Genomic DNA, 15,783 nt, shown 5'->3' on the forward strand with positions numbered 1-15,783 from the left:
TTTAAAAAGTAAAATTTTACGTTTCATGGCAACAAGCTAGATTAGTTTACAAATGGCGGACATTACGGATTAGAAGTAAACATTCATAAGAGACGAACGAAAACTTCGAAATTAGGGATATTTTTTGTATAAGGATCGCAGAATAAACAGCAAAAATGGCGATAAGCTTAGAAGATTATTTTAGAACAACATTTGAGGACAAGCTCCTCGTGTGAGTATGCGTAAACACAAATTAAATGGGACACATAGAACTCGTGCAAAATTATGAAAATCATTATCCAGCATTCTATTCCACACAGGCTGCAATCCACATAGCTATAAGATTGGTTCTGACACTTTATAGATCTTCAGCTATCTTGCAGTATTAGCCATCTGCATGCTTCCCATATATTATGCCAATCACAAATGTTTGGTTCTTTACTGTCAGTTACACTCACTGACTCAGAATCATTGAAAGAATAATTTTGAAATTTAAAAAATACATGCTTTAATATGAAATTAGGCAAAGCCTATGAACGGGGAAGTCGGTAAAAAATCCTTTCATTTTTCTGTTTTAAAGGTGTCTTTCGGTAATTTATATAGAATCTAGAGCTACCGCTATAACAAAAAGTCCTTCTTATTTAAAGGAATTGTTTAAGGTTTGTAGAATATCCAATTTAAGATCTAGTAATTTTAATTTTGTTTTGCCTCAAAATGATTCTTATGTTAAAAATACATTTTTCTACAATGCCATAAAAGACTGGAATTCTTTACCAGACAACATTAGATCAATTAACAATATCCAAACATTTAAAACGAAAGTAAAACTTTTTTTAAGTAATGAAAATGATAAACAAGTGAATAATATGTTTATTTATTATTAAATTGATGTGTAACTTATGATAAGGTTTTGTAACATGTTTATGTGTACTTAATATGTTTTAGTTTAAACGAAATTTATTTCATTTTATTTGTGTACAATGTTCTTGTCTTATTATATTGAAAATGTGTCTTGATTGTTGAAAATTGTCATTTATTTTAACTTCTTTATAACTCATTAATAATTATGTATGTTAGTGTAATAATTTTACAGAAAATGGACCCCATTGGAAATAAGCTTTTAGCTCAATGGGCAATCCTAGGGTTACATAGAACATACTCATTAATTAATCTTATAATTATTTTTGTTGCATTTATGTGTGTGTTTTTATATATATGCAAGTTGATATCTGTGATAAAATTGTATGTGTATATGTCTATTCCCTGAATTAATCGATACGATACGACCGCTTCCGTTTTTCCTCGGAACACTCAACCATTATTAAAAGTAATCTGAAAAGTTGAGATTTGTTCCATTATGAGAATACCCCCCCTATTATCATTGGGTTACATTGAAAATGTCAGCACTCCAATTAAACTGACACTGAAAATTTCATTGATAGGTATAGAATTCTACATGTATATATTTCTTAATTGTTTTTTATTTGATTTTCTTTTAAATATTCATGTGTAGTATATTGACGGGCAAGCCAAAGCCCGGGCCAGCTTTGTGGACCCTGTCTTTGACTTCCCCGTATGATAATCTAAATTATGAAATATGCTGCATGAGAGCAGGGATATTCTAAGGGGTGATTTCTTGCATTAAACACCAATAAAACCACACTGAAAGTAGAGCAGGTGTGGGTATTACCGAACACTTAAGGTGAAATAAGTAGTATTCATAATAAACACAGTACTCACAATTTTCAATTGACATTTGATATCTATGAGTTTTCTTTTGCATTAAGTGCTGTACAGGGAGGCAAAATAAAATGTCACAAAATTGTAAAAGTAATAAATTCTCAGGACTTTGTGTTATATAAGTGTTGATGTGTAATTGATGATGGACTAAACAACAAGTAAATACAAGTTCAGTCAATTGTTTTAAAATTTGAGAGGTTCTTAACAGATTTAAGAAGTATTCTAATTACATGTTAATTTCAAGATTAGATTATTTAATGAAATTGATAGATATTGTATTAATTAAATTTTTGCAAAAGTTCTCTCCTTAAAATGCAAATTAATGCTTAACTTGACTTTAATTGCTGTAAAAATTAATAATCACATTAAAATCGGCTAAATGGTAGAAATCTCTCAGTAATTATCGTGACCAGAATGGTCAAGACAGAATTCCCCAACTGCTTCATTTTTAATATATTGTGTATTTAATATATATTTTTTTTTATATTTCTACTTATCTTTAGTATTATTTATGTTTGTTTATTTGTTCACAGTAAAATGCCAGAGCGTGAAGATGACCATCTCACTCCTGCCACACGCTTGTTGGAGAAACGCAGAGAAATGGCTGAGGTGGAACAGGCCTTGGCTGCACAGAAAGAGGTAATTTTAAAATTTGCCAATCATTTTACAGTAGTCACCAGTACTCTGTGAGATAGTAAGGAAAATGAAATACAACTTTTAGTGTCTGTCTTTCCTCACAATGCCAGGTTAACACAGTGGTTAAAATCTTTGTTTTGTGGCACCAGCATGCAGTGTATGGGCATTTTATACTGTAGATTTTACTGACTGTCCCAGCAATGTTAATATTCTTCACCAGGGCTTTGGTAATCAAAACTTCAAAGTTCCACTGTTCCAGTATTGTGTTTGGCTTGTGTTATATAATAGACTTGTGCATAATTTTAAAGTTTAATCTTTATTGCAAATGATTTCAGATTCAATATATTATTAAATTTTGTAAGTATGAGAAATACATGTATGTTAATCTTAAATTAAAAAGCATGTTCTGTCAGAGGGTTACCTTTTTGAAATATTAAACCCACTACCTTTCTGAATTGCAGGAATTTCAAATGAAAATGGAAAGTTTGCAGCAAAGGAGAGAAGAGTTGGAAAGGAAAGAATATCAACTTAAAAAATCACTTTTACAGTTTGACAAATTTTTAAAGGTTTGTGAAGTGTTTTATATTACTGGTTTTTATGTAATTAAATATATAATTTAGCTTATAGCAACTAATACTGGTATATTCTAATGATCTATCATTTTTATTTTTCATGCAATAGAGGCAATATTGGTATCCAAATATACACATGTATAAAAGTGAAAGATCTTAGAGATGCATAGAAATTGTCATAATAGATACATAGTTTTTAATTGAATTTATTATCTTACACAGTTAAATGCCAGAGTAGATAAAATGAAGGCATTTCACAACATTTTCCTTTTTTTAAAAAAAACTTTTGCATAGAAATATAGACATGCATACATGCATGTACTATGTTATGTCTAGAATTCATGGCATGCTTTGAGAATATAAACTTTCTTGTACATAAAATAGATTAAAAACATTGTGTTTGTATTTTCCTGTAGGACAATGACTCTAAGAAAGCAAGAGCAGTAAAGAAAGCCAATGATGAGAGAGATATGAAGAGGCAGAAAGAAAAGGAAATTGAAAAGTATGACATTCTATCAGAGTTCTTCATTATAAATAATTGAGCTACTTCCAGAAGTTAGGATATGTTTTAAAGCTAAAGGTTTAAACCCTACAAAGCTAAGTATCTCACATGAACTTGTCCATCTTTCAGTCTGGACAATACCATTTACATGTATCATATGTATAGGGAAAGTTTCAAAATATTTTCTGACTGAATAGCAAACAGTGTAAACAATGTGACCAGACAATACAGAAGTGATTGCTGATCTTGGTCTGAACTGGTTTCATGGATAAATCTGTTGCTAGCAGCAGGTCAGAGTTAATTAACATTTTTTGATAGACACATTTACATTGGTTGTTTTCTGGAATATCTGAGAAGAGCACCAATAGAACAAGATAAAGTAGTTGGTGTGCTACTGGAATGGCTGCTAGAAAATGCTGGAAAATGTCTACACAATTCTAATGTATTTCACAGAATGTAGCATTTATCTGTTTATTTTGATGTTTACGATTAATTTTATTTAATATACTCTGGATGGAAATAACAAATGTCCAATTTTTGAACAGATTAAAAGAAGAAACAGGTGATCTTGGAAGAACTAAAGACAGACTACAGAGAAAGTTAGAAAATTACTCCATATTTCATAAGTACATGGAGAAGGCATTAGAGAGAGGAGAAGAGTTTCATGAGATGAGAGATGTTATAGCAAGATATGACACACTTACTGCCACACATGAGGTAAATATGACCTTTGACCTTGAACTTCATTTGACCTTTTATTTCTGCCACCAAAATCAGGTTGTAATAATGCATAATCATGTAACATTTATATGAAAAATTATCGAAGATTTTGATCTTGACATTGAAATGGTAAACTTGGCATTTGATCTTGAAGTTTCATGTCTTTAAAACAAATGTAATTCTGTATGTTAGCTTTTCAGTGATTTGACTTCAGAGCCAATCGTTCAGAATTTGAAATTTTTTGCTTACAATTAAATGATTGGTTGTGAAATTGAATAAAATATATTTTTTGAAACCAGCAGAATATTTATTCTTAACATCAACTCCTCATCATGTAAACAGGTTATCTGAATAATATCCATATAATTTTTCTTGATTTTCAGGATCTTTTAAAAAGTGACCAAAAGAATCAAGAAGTTATTGAAAGGCATAGACAACAGCTTAATAAATATATTGAAGTAAGTGTGAATGTGATTTAAAGATATTATTGTCAATATCCCAATGTTGATTCAAAACTAAACAGTATGTTTTAAGTTTTAAATGACATTTTAATCTTACTTCAGCATGGAAATATAAAAGGTGATGAAACATATTGTTTATTAAAGGTTTTATCATTGAGAGTTATCTATATCAAACAGTCTTTTGTGATAGTCACTAATATTGAAAACTAACCCCTGTTTGTAAGCTCCAACATAGAACGCAACATACGATCTATAACTTGATGCACTTGGAAGACATCTTAACCACAAGGCCACTTAACTTTGCTTAAATTACTCATTTATTATTGAATTATTTTAATTGAATAGTAAAACATTTAAAAATGATGATTTTTTAAAATTTTGATTAAATAATAAGAATATCCCAAGTATAAGGAAGCTAAATTAATATTTCACTCAGAGAATATTTAATGATGAGATATAATCTATATATTCACTTTAAACTAAATTATATATCCTCATTTGTTAATTTGATGTTTACAGGACAAGGATAATGAGATCCTGTCATATAACAACCAGTTATCAAGTTTACAGACCCGTCTTGATGTAGCACAGAGTGAAGCTGTCAAGTGGGAGTCACAGTGGACACATATCAAAAATACTGCTGCCAAGAAAACATTAGAATTGGGAAGAATCAAAATGTACGTTTTCTTTAAGATGCTTGATCATTCTGTATGAAGATTAGATGATTTTAAAGTGTGTCTTTGATATGTCCACTGATGAGACCTCTTGATTAAAGCAGCATGCCTCCAGATTTATGCTTATTTTCATGAAAATTTTCAAAATGTATTTAACAGTAAAATATTGTGATTAGTGAACAAAGAAAGTAATTTACATATTACAAATAACACTTACAATCTACGTAAATTTCCAAAAAGAGGTCAAAATATACAAAAATAAGCCTTACTGCATTTGTCATGCAGTAGAAATATTGTGGTAAAAATTGCAAAATCAGTCATTAATCATAACATGTAAAAAATTTTACATACATTAATTTGGATCTTTTTTTTTTTACTTTTCTGAAAATGTTAGTACATTTTTTTCAAGTTTGATTTTCTTAATATTTGGAGGCACGCAGCTTTAAGGGACAGAAAAAAAAGAGAGGAAAATCTGAAAACATTTCAAGTTTGTCTTATTTTATGTAAAATTAAATGACTTGAAAGCTTGATGCAGATCATTGTTTTCTTTGAGTAACAGTTATGAATGTTTTGCACACAGTCCCTGAGAACACATGCGCTAGCAATTGGAATACTTTTTCAATTGCAATATTATTTTTATAGAGACAAAAAAACAATATATGATACAATATAACAGTGGTTTTATAAACTGTTTTTGACTAGATCATTGTTAAAGATATATGTAAATGAAGATATATCTTCACCTTAGTGCAATAATGGGTTAAGTCCTTCTAATTCTAATAGGAGTTAACCAGTTATTGCACTTAGGTGATGATATGTTAATTTTGTAACAAACACACCTGTTCCATACTTTTCAATGGTTTGTATAAATTATACAGTACAATTTACATTTTTGAGCATGTATATTTATAGGTATATAACACTTATCTTTCAAACAGGGCAACTCATAACTTGTATCAACTTGTGAAACGTCACCAGAAACAAGCTGCCCAGGCGGAGGAGACCCCAGACCAATTAAACCAGGTATACTCTCTCCCTTTCTTCTTCCTTCATTACCTTTCACTATCAGTATCTTCTTTCTTTACTTTGTCATTATGTTTTGTTAAGTTTTACCCTATTTTTATGCCACCATTTGGGTAGGGGGTTGGGAATGGGGGTCACCAGGTATGCAGATTTTCTCTTGTCCTTCATGTCTATTGTCATGCTATATTGTTGTCCATCTGGTGAAACAGCATAATGTCAGGGCATCCTTGTCTTATTGAAACAGTTCTAGTTTCTTCATTATACACTTTGTTGATTGTCCCAGTTATGTAAGCCCTACATAGAATGATGTGTGAAGTTGTAAGGCAATTTATTGTTATCTTTATTTTTGGACATATTTACTCTTTGATACAGAAAGGGCATTGTTTCCACCTAGCTGGCAAGATGATATGTATCATTTCTTAATTCAGTATAAAAGTGAAGTATGGCGGGCATTTGTGATGAAAATCATGTGATACAAAAATGGAAAAATTCATACTTGGAACATAAATTTTGAGGATTTACAGAAAACACTGAGTAAAAGCTCTACATGAAACTTTAAAGTCCTGTTTACCTTCCCTCAATTCTACCTATCTTTTACTGTCTCATTTCCATGTCTGTTTACCCTTAGCTTCTGTTTAATTTATAGATTTAATACCTTTGATGTTTGAGTATGATTGCTAACAGATAATGCATCATTCTGTGTGGAATAATTAATTTATCATAAATTTAATATTGAGTTTATTTTGATGCTTAAAGTTTTTTTATTGCACTTTTAAAAACTGCTATACCAAAGTAAGAAGCCTACTTGTGGCATGGATCCTAGATTGTAACAAAATCTAGGTTAAAAAAATAGTTCTGAATTATGATGATTATTGGCTGGCCTCATATTTTACAACATTTTAAGCCTAAAATTCACATGTATCTTAAATTTTGTGATTGATTCTTTGGTCTAAGTTCATATTGTACTCTAAGGTACTATTATCTGAGACAGTTTACACATTTTTAGGCTGAACTTAGTATTTCTAACCAGAAATTCAGAGCAATTTTAACATTTATTATTGATAATTTTACATCTGAATTTTAAGCTTGAAATGTTGAGAACTTTTGGCCGGCTAAAGCAAGGTTTTAACAAAGGTCACAATAAAGCATTGGTAAAGAGCATCACTAAACTATTTGAAAGTACAATTGTAATATGTGTACAATTATGAGTAAATAAGAAAATGTGTACATTATAGTCAGTCTGGTATAATTATGCTTTGCATATTTTTGTTTGTGTAAAGTTTTGTGTTAATATAAAGTCTTGTTGAGATTTTTTTCAGGTCCAAGTATTTTCATTCAACATATTCTTTTCACCTTTTTAACTGCTCACTTGCCTTAAGCCAATGTAGTTTGCACATTTATTTCTTAGATAATTGTTATATACTGTATGGTTACTGTGAAGATAAAAAAACTTATCTTATATCTAGTGCTGTTGTAATTAATGCTTTTAGTGCTTTTTATTTTCACAGTAAATCATATTTTTGGTTCTTCAATACTTGAAAAAAGTTAATTCTAATGTTAATATATTTCTACATTCTGAATTATACAATATGTAATTTATAGTTAAAGAACAGTTGAATCATAAATTGAAATTTTTAAGTGAAGCTTGAAGGTAAAATTTCAACAAATTTTAGTAAATTCACGCATTGAGGAGCCATTAAGAACTATGGAAATCTGCAATCTAGCACACATTGACTTTGTGGATGCATAGAAATGCTTTATCTATATGAACAAGATTTGTTTGCTCTTTTCTTTATATTGTTTATGTCATGATAATTGACAAGGTGTAACAGCTTTTTTTATGGTTAAAAGACAAAAGTAACGATATTATGAGTGGGATTATCTAAAATAAAACAAAACATTTTATATGTTTAAGCTTTTCTATGTTCAACACTTTGTGCTAGAATGTTAAAGAATGGTGTTGACACATGTTTTTTTTTCCCAGTTAAATCACATCATGCAGACATTTGATTTTTTGTTTAAATCTTGACAAGTGATCTTGAGCCAGGTGTGACTGAACCAGAAAAAAACATATGTTACCATCCTCTACTTTTGCTATATATGCTAGAAAATCACAATATTATATACAGCTAAAATAATACAGTCAGTGGGATATGGTTGTATTACATCAATTTATAGTCATTATTTCCTGTTTACTTCCTTTTGTCTTGAATAAGATATGAGTAGAATCAGATTTACCAGTGCTATTCTTCTCTTCTTCATAAAGGAGAGAGGAATATTGACATTGGTACCCTGAAATTCAACCTAAGCGGGGGGGGGGGGGGGCAATCAGATTTATAATTGATGTGGGCATTGATAAATAAAATCATTTGGTTTCATTTTCATCTTCAAAAGATCAAAATTGTCAAAACCAATAAAATTTTATATTCTCTTAAAAAAAGGTCTTTTTATCTTTTTATAACAGATGACATCTCTAGAAAAAATGAAATCAGATTTTCTTGCTGTAAAAAGCAAGATAACTGTTGTGTTAAAAATAAAAAAAATACATTATTTTGGTTTGATCACAATGTGACTGTGAAATAGTGCATGTGTTATATTTACTGCTTATTAATATTATACTTCACAGAATGCCAGATAACATGTGATTAACATTTAACCTGTTAAATTACAATTGACTAGTCCAGTTTACAGTTTTGGAATAGTCCATTATTGATATTGGGGATGTCATAATGAAAATTCTAAATTTAGTGTCTGCTAAGATTGCATAAAAGTGCAACTAGAAAATTTGGCTTTCTTTTAGTAACAAAAGTTGTTCTCTTTTTAGTTCAAACATTCTTTGCCATAACATAAATGTATATGTATTTGTTCTGTACACAAAATGTCTTTCATATTGTCACAATTTTGGCCATTGAAAAGTTCTGAGGAACCCTTGATATTTTAAGTCCAAATTGGCAAATAATTTCTTTTAGCTACTGAATTTTTGGCTTTCATCAGTGTTGTTATCAAAAATTTACCTTCTTGTATTCGTTTAATGAGGAATGATTGGAACAGTAGTTTAAACATGGTATAATCTAAAATTTATTTCTTATCTTTAATGTTTAGAGATGCAAAATTTGACATCTATAAACATGATACACTTTATTTCTGTCTTTTGCTTATAAACTGTTTAAGAAAACATTCTTTGACACCACAAAAGCTATCCTGTCAAAAGTTTAAGAATATGGCCTAAATTAGGTAAAATTTCTTCATGAACTGATATAAATTTTGTAGTTGTATTAATGTTGTACACTTTAGTTGTTCTACAACTTTAGTGTGAATTTTTGACAAATAAATCATCTTTTGAATTAGATCTAGAAAGAAAAAAACTATGTATTTTAATAGAATTCAAATATGTCCAAGTAAAATGTATTTACAGTCAAACTTGTATTAAGCGACCACTTAAGGAACACACTAAAAATGGTTGTTTAATACAATGGTCTCTTAAGACAAAGAATGAGCAAAAGTCGCTTAATACACATGGTTGCATTGGCAAGTTAGACTGTATTACTTTATCACATGCATCATGGAAGTAGAATACTCAATAGGTGATCGTTTTACTAGCTATGTGCATGTAGAGGGCTAGGTATTGGGCTGTGCTAGAAATAAAAATATACTCTAGGTTTTGGCAAATTTGTCTGGGATTAAATTTTGTACAATCATATAACCAGTCTCAATTTTATAATTCTTGCTCTTGCTTATTAGTAATTTTAAAACTTTAAAATTTGAGGGTTGAACACAAAACTATGTTAATTTATTTATGTAAATTTGTCAAGTTTCTATAGTTTTGTGGTAAACCATTAAATTATTATCTCTGTCAGCATGGGGTCTCCTGCTTGTAAATTCAAATATAATTTCCTTAGAAATATATGAGATAAAATTTTTAAAAAAGACTATTAAACAATATGTCCAAAGTTCTTTTTTTTCTTCAGTTATATAGAATTACTGAACTGAAATATAACATACTGGGGACTTTAATAGAGTGACTTTTATATATAACTGATAGTTTTTTCACCAGCAAACTTATATTGTTATTGGTATATGCCTTATTATACAGTCATGAAGGTGTATATTCAGTTCATATAGTTATTTCCTAGGTTTTGGGTTCCCATATTTATTATTATCATATATTTGGTTTTTAATATCATACCAAACTGCCGTGAATAAATTGCTCAGTTATTTTTAATTTACAAATTTAGACACTCTCTTAAAAGTATTCAATGACCATTATAAAGGACCAATATCTTAGTAACACACTGATTCCCTAACTAACATGGAGACCCCCTTTTTTGGACACCTATTTTTTAGATATTTTTGCACGTGCTAGTTTTTATTACATATATTCCTTTCACATTTAATGGTTTACTAAAACTTAAATCACAATCTTATGTGTGGGTCCAATTGAGAGCTGTGACTGGCAATGCAGTGTTTTAAAGGTCAGTATTTTATAAATATAAAGGTTTTGATAGAAGTATTTTCATTAGAATTGATATATGAGCCATGTCATGACAAAACCAACATAATGGGTTTGCGACTAGCATGGATCCAGATCAGCATCCGCGAAGTCTGATCAGGATCCATGCTGTTCGCTACTTGTAATAGGGTTGGTAAGCGAACAGCATGGATTCTGATCAGACTGCGCGGATGCACAGGCTGATCTGGATCCATGCTGGACGCAAACGCACTATGTTGGTTTTGTCATGACGCAGCTCATATATATTATATACATATATAGCTTGTATATGAAGATATAACTGTTGTATTGTTGTTGTTGTTGTATGTCTAAGTAGAGCATTTTAGTGTTGTATTATATTTATATATAATACAAGTATACACAATATATAAAATATAGCAACATGCAGTATGGTATGCAGTTATAATGACTTAGTCAAAACAATATAAAAGTTTGACATCAAACCAAAAAAGACGTACATAGTAGTAAAAAAAACTAGTTCAATAAGAACTGAAATGAAGACTTATTATCTCACATAATTCAGACCTGATTGCAATTGTTAGTATTTTGTTACTTCAAAACTAAAGAAAAATATAATGAATTTTGTATCACCAAGTATAATTATACAACTATGATAGCTATATTGCGATAGGTTTTCTTCGTGACTTAGAGATATGTCCATGATTAGCATAATTGTTTCAAATTGCTTATTAACCAGATTACATGCAACTACTATTGTTTAGATATATAGGAAATTTTATAACGGATGTTTACATTTTTGTTGATAATTATTCAAACCTTTATAGAGAGTCACATCTTCATCAGAAGTCCCTGAAATATCAAAATTTCTTGAAAATCTTTATGTGTTAAGCAATAATTATTTCTCCATGTTCAAAATGAAACAGATATTCCTTAATAAATCATGAGAATTTAAGGTGGTTTTTTTTTTTGAGAATTAGATATCATCAGAATGACCTTAAATAAGGGCTAATTATTGCATGAATTGTAGGTAAAATAATACTAGTATCATTTAATTATAATAGACACAATTGTATTAGAATTAGAATGCAAGAATAGAAAAGTAGCAAAAATGTAATGTTTATATACATTTTCATTTTATGTTGAATTAATGGTTAAGAAACTGGAATATTTCAAAATTTAAAATTATAACATCACTACTTTCTTCATATAGGCAAAATTAGGAAGTTTTGTAACATGTTACTTCTGTAAATTTTATTTGTTTTTAAAGTTCTGTTTGACCCTACATAACATGAAGATCATTTCATTCTTTACTTTACATGAAAGTGGTTACATTATACATGCAGTTCATTACTTTTACAAGCAGTCAATTGCATTATATTTTAGTGTTATAACACAGTGACAATTGGTAAATCACACACAATTGAGATGAACAGAAAGTGTAAGAATTTTCCAAACTAATATTAAAGATAGATATACACCATTATAGTTTGCAGCATTACTTTTCAATTAACATATTAACTTATGGGTTTTTTTCTTGTTTTATTTTTCAGATCCAGATGTTTCTGGAGGATCTTTCAGACATTGTGCGGGAACTTAAACGTCAAGATACGACATTCACCTCAGTGGGACCCACGTCATCCAGCTAACATCACTCTAGTCATTACTGCAAAAATATCTCAACATAGTTACCTTTTTATTCTATTAAAAATAAGAACAAGTTTTATTGATTTTTTTTCTTGTAAACATACAATAAATATGCTACACCGACAGTCAACATATGTGTAATCTGTTGTTATTGTGATACATAGTGATAATTGTAAGGCAAAAATCAAAATCTCAAAAGGGAATATTCAATTCCAAGATGAAGAAAGTGGATACATTTTAAACCTTGGAATAGGCTGATTGTTAAATGATCTCAGATCTACACAGATTTGTCAATATGCTTATCACATTGTTTACATTATTGACATAAATTTTTTTTATAATTTGTCAGCTCCCTTTAACCTAGGAATACTATTTGTGTGTGTTTCAATAGATGTAAAATTTAGGTATTTTTGGTAGAAATTGTTTTGTTTTTTAATAAAAACCCATCTTTTTCTTATTCTTTAGGGTTCATAACTCTGATCTTTAACATTTGGCTCATTTTTTGCTTTAACCCATTACTTCATGAGCATTTTGTGAAAAATGGCTGTTTTCATTGAAAAGTCTCCCGTTACAAGTTCAAATTGCTATAATACTATAAAAACTGCTTCAACACTAATCAAACTTGGCACAAATGTTGACTGGACCATTGCCCTTGCAACAACATGATCAGGCTTAAATTTTCTGTTACCATGGCAACGAGGGGACATCTCAAAATTGCCAAAAATCACTATTTTGGGTTGATTTTTTCCATCAAAATTGATTTCAAAGTGCTGCAACTTCTCAATGGATTGAGATAGAGTCAAATGCTTTTCAACGTTGGTTACATGTTACCTTATGATCAATCTGGGGTCATTTACAGCCTCTCACAAGTCCAAAATTTTCTTGGCGATGAGGGGGACTCCGCCCCCCTTCAAACCCCCCCAAACAGAAGGGGGCACATCCCCCTTCTGGCAACCCCCTGATGTATCTTTTGGTTGGGGGGCCGCGCCGAAAAAGAGGTCAATTTTTTTAACAACATTTCTCAAACAAAAACAAGTGTTTGGGGCCTAAATAAGGCATTTTTCATCATTTGAGACAACAAAAAAAGGGGGGGGGGGGTGAAAAAGGCGTGTATATGAAGTAATGGGTTAAATTCTCAAACATAGCATAAACATATCCTTTATTTTAATAATGATATTAAATTTTGAATGTTTCATCCATCTTATTAAAATGTTTTTAAAATATTTTTTTCCAATTATTAAGTGTTAACAGTACACAAATTTTTTGACTAGGGAGTGTTAGTGACAAGTATTTGTCAGTTTAGTTAAAAGTAGATGTACATTTTGATAAAGGGAAATAACTGACCAATGTCACTTACTATATTTTACACTGACGTTTTTATTAAGGGGAAGTAACTGAACAGTTTTCTGCAAGTATAATGTTCACACAACTTTTTTTATATCAGGCGATATTTTTCAGGGACTATAATTACAGTTTAAAAACATCTTTATCAGGGGTTGCAATTGTCTGTATATTTTACAAGCAGTTTTACAGTCCTGAGAAGAAATGAAAAATTACCTAAATTTGAAAGTGTTGTTTATATACAGCTCTGTTAATCAGGAGTAGTAAATGACCAATGTCGGTCATTATGTATGTAGTCCATAAGTCTGTTTAAGCACACAAATTGTCAGTCAATACATTTAACATACTCCTTTTATTAAAAGGGAAGTTACTAACTTCAGTGAATTATTTTTCACTAACTTTTCATATAATTTTATGCTATTCAATTTACAGATTCAGATGTTTATTCAAGATTTAACCACCATTACCAATGAGATCAAGCGAATGGAACTGTCTGGAACCTCAATAATACCCCCATCTTCAAGTTAAACTGCTCCAACTTCTTGTGCAGTAGTTACCTCCCTTGGCAGTCATAACACTGTAAGGGGAGGTCACTTTGTATGAATTTATGAAATAATTTTCATGAAACTGAAAGACTAAAACTACATTGGAATATTTTTGAAATAATGTAATATGTTTTCAATTATATTCTACGATTTCTTGATATATTTATTTTTCAGTCTAGAATTATCAACAATATATCATGAATTGAAATATATGCAATTGTCTCCCTTGTCACAAACTGATCATATGAAGGTTGATACCTTTATGTATGATTCCAATTGTTAAAGTGATATCTTTTTTTCATGGTGCAGTTACATTATTCTAACATTTAAGTCTATGATATAAAATAGGTATAGACTTTTAGGCACAGTCCTTTCAATTCCTTTGTGCATTGTGCATATGTGTTCCCACAGATTTTTTTCGCTATAAATCACTTTCAAATGTTGATTGTTTTACTTCAATTACAAACACAGCATCCATTTTATAATAAGATTTTTTGGTTGCAAGTTTCTTATGTTTAAACATATCAAAATGGTCAGAAATGAATTATTTGTTTATCCTTCTTACTATTTTTTCTGGCTCAAATAGTTTTCTCATAATTTGTTCTTATAACAACAAATGCATTTATTAGGTATTGTTGTTCCATGTTTTAACAGACACTCTTAACAAATATTAGAATCCATTTTGTTCCTAACAGAAAATTTGAAAATCAAATTATAATTTTCAAACAATTTTTGTACAATATATTTGTTTAACAAACCATTTTTGTATTATTTTATATTGTTAAAATTTGTATACATTTGTATTATACTGTTAGTGCAAATTTGACATATTAAAAAATGAGAAACATTATTTATGGCTTCTTCTTATTTAGTTTATGTTTAAATTAATACCGTGAACTGATATGTCTGTAAAACTGTACCAAAAAGATAAATTGAAACTTTTAAGGCGGAACCAATTATACACCCTCCCCTTGCTGTGTAAAGAGAGAACTCCATGTCCATAATTATATACATTAACATTTTATTTAATATAAAATGATGTTCGAGTTTGAAAGTCAAGCATCATCTAACTGATGACTTGTAGATTTGTCTGTTGAACCACCGTTTGGTTTGTAGAAAAATATCTGAATGGACTGCAATAATCACCAATAGCCTGAGCTAATTATCATTAAATTAAAGATCTGTCCACTAAAAACATTATGAGCCGCGTCACGACAAAACCAACATAGTGCGTTTGCGACCAGCATGGATCCAGACCAGCCTGCGCATCCGCGAATTCTGATCAGGATCCATGTTGTTTACTTACCAACTCTATTACAAGTAGAGAAACTGATAGCGAACAGCATGGATCAGAATTCGCGGATGCGCAGGCTGGTCTGGATCCATGCTGGTCGCAAACGCACTATGTTGGCTTTGTCATGGCGCGGCTCTTGTATCTAATTCGGATGTTGACGCATCTGTCACACAAAGTCGAT

At 30.2% G+C, this 15,783-nt stretch overlaps 1 protein-coding gene across 2 annotated transcripts; it reads left to right on the forward strand.

Moving 5' to 3' along the window:
- Positions 1 to 32: 32 nt before the first annotated feature.
- On the forward strand, positions 33 to 15,153 carry LOC132756520 (coiled-coil domain-containing protein 42 homolog). Of its 2 annotated transcripts, none has more exons than XM_060747612.1 (9): positions 33 to 211; positions 2,253 to 2,358; positions 2,817 to 2,921; positions 3,344 to 3,429; positions 3,975 to 4,146; positions 4,533 to 4,607; positions 5,130 to 5,287; positions 6,223 to 6,307; positions 12,329 to 15,153. In XM_060747612.1, exons 1-9 carry the CDS (start codon positions 156 to 158, stop codon positions 12,422 to 12,424), a joined length of 939 nt encoding a protein of 312 aa, XP_060603595.1. In that variant the 5' UTR covers positions 33 to 155; the 3' UTR covers positions 12,425 to 15,153. The 2 variants fall into 2 exon arrangements, with proteins under 2 accessions (XP_060603595.1, XP_060603596.1); XM_060747613.1 differs by having other exon boundaries at positions 14,196 to 15,153.
- Positions 15,154 to 15,783: the final 630 nt, after the last annotated feature.

The sequence above is a fragment of the Ruditapes philippinarum genome, unplaced genomic scaffold (genome assembly GCF_026571515.1).
Source record: "Ruditapes philippinarum isolate M1 unplaced genomic scaffold, ASM2657151v2 ctg3865_1_1_1_1, whole genome shotgun sequence".
Classification (NCBI taxonomy): Eukaryota; Metazoa; Mollusca; class Bivalvia; order Venerida; family Veneridae; genus Ruditapes; species Ruditapes philippinarum.

Bases quoted from the DNA above. Each gene is read 5' to 3' on its own strand.
- LOC132756520 (XM_060747612.1), top strand. From the start codon at position 156: ATGGCGATAAGCTTAGAAGATTATTTTAGAACAACATTTGAGGACAAG. The intron at 2,922-3,343 runs GTTTGTGAAGTG...ATTTTCCTGTAG, and splicing joins AGTTTGACAAATTTTTAAAG to GACAATGACTCTAAGAAAGC. The intron at 4,608-5,129 runs GTAAGTGTGAAT...TGATGTTTACAG, and splicing joins AGCTTAATAAATATATTGAA to GACAAGGATAATGAGATCCT.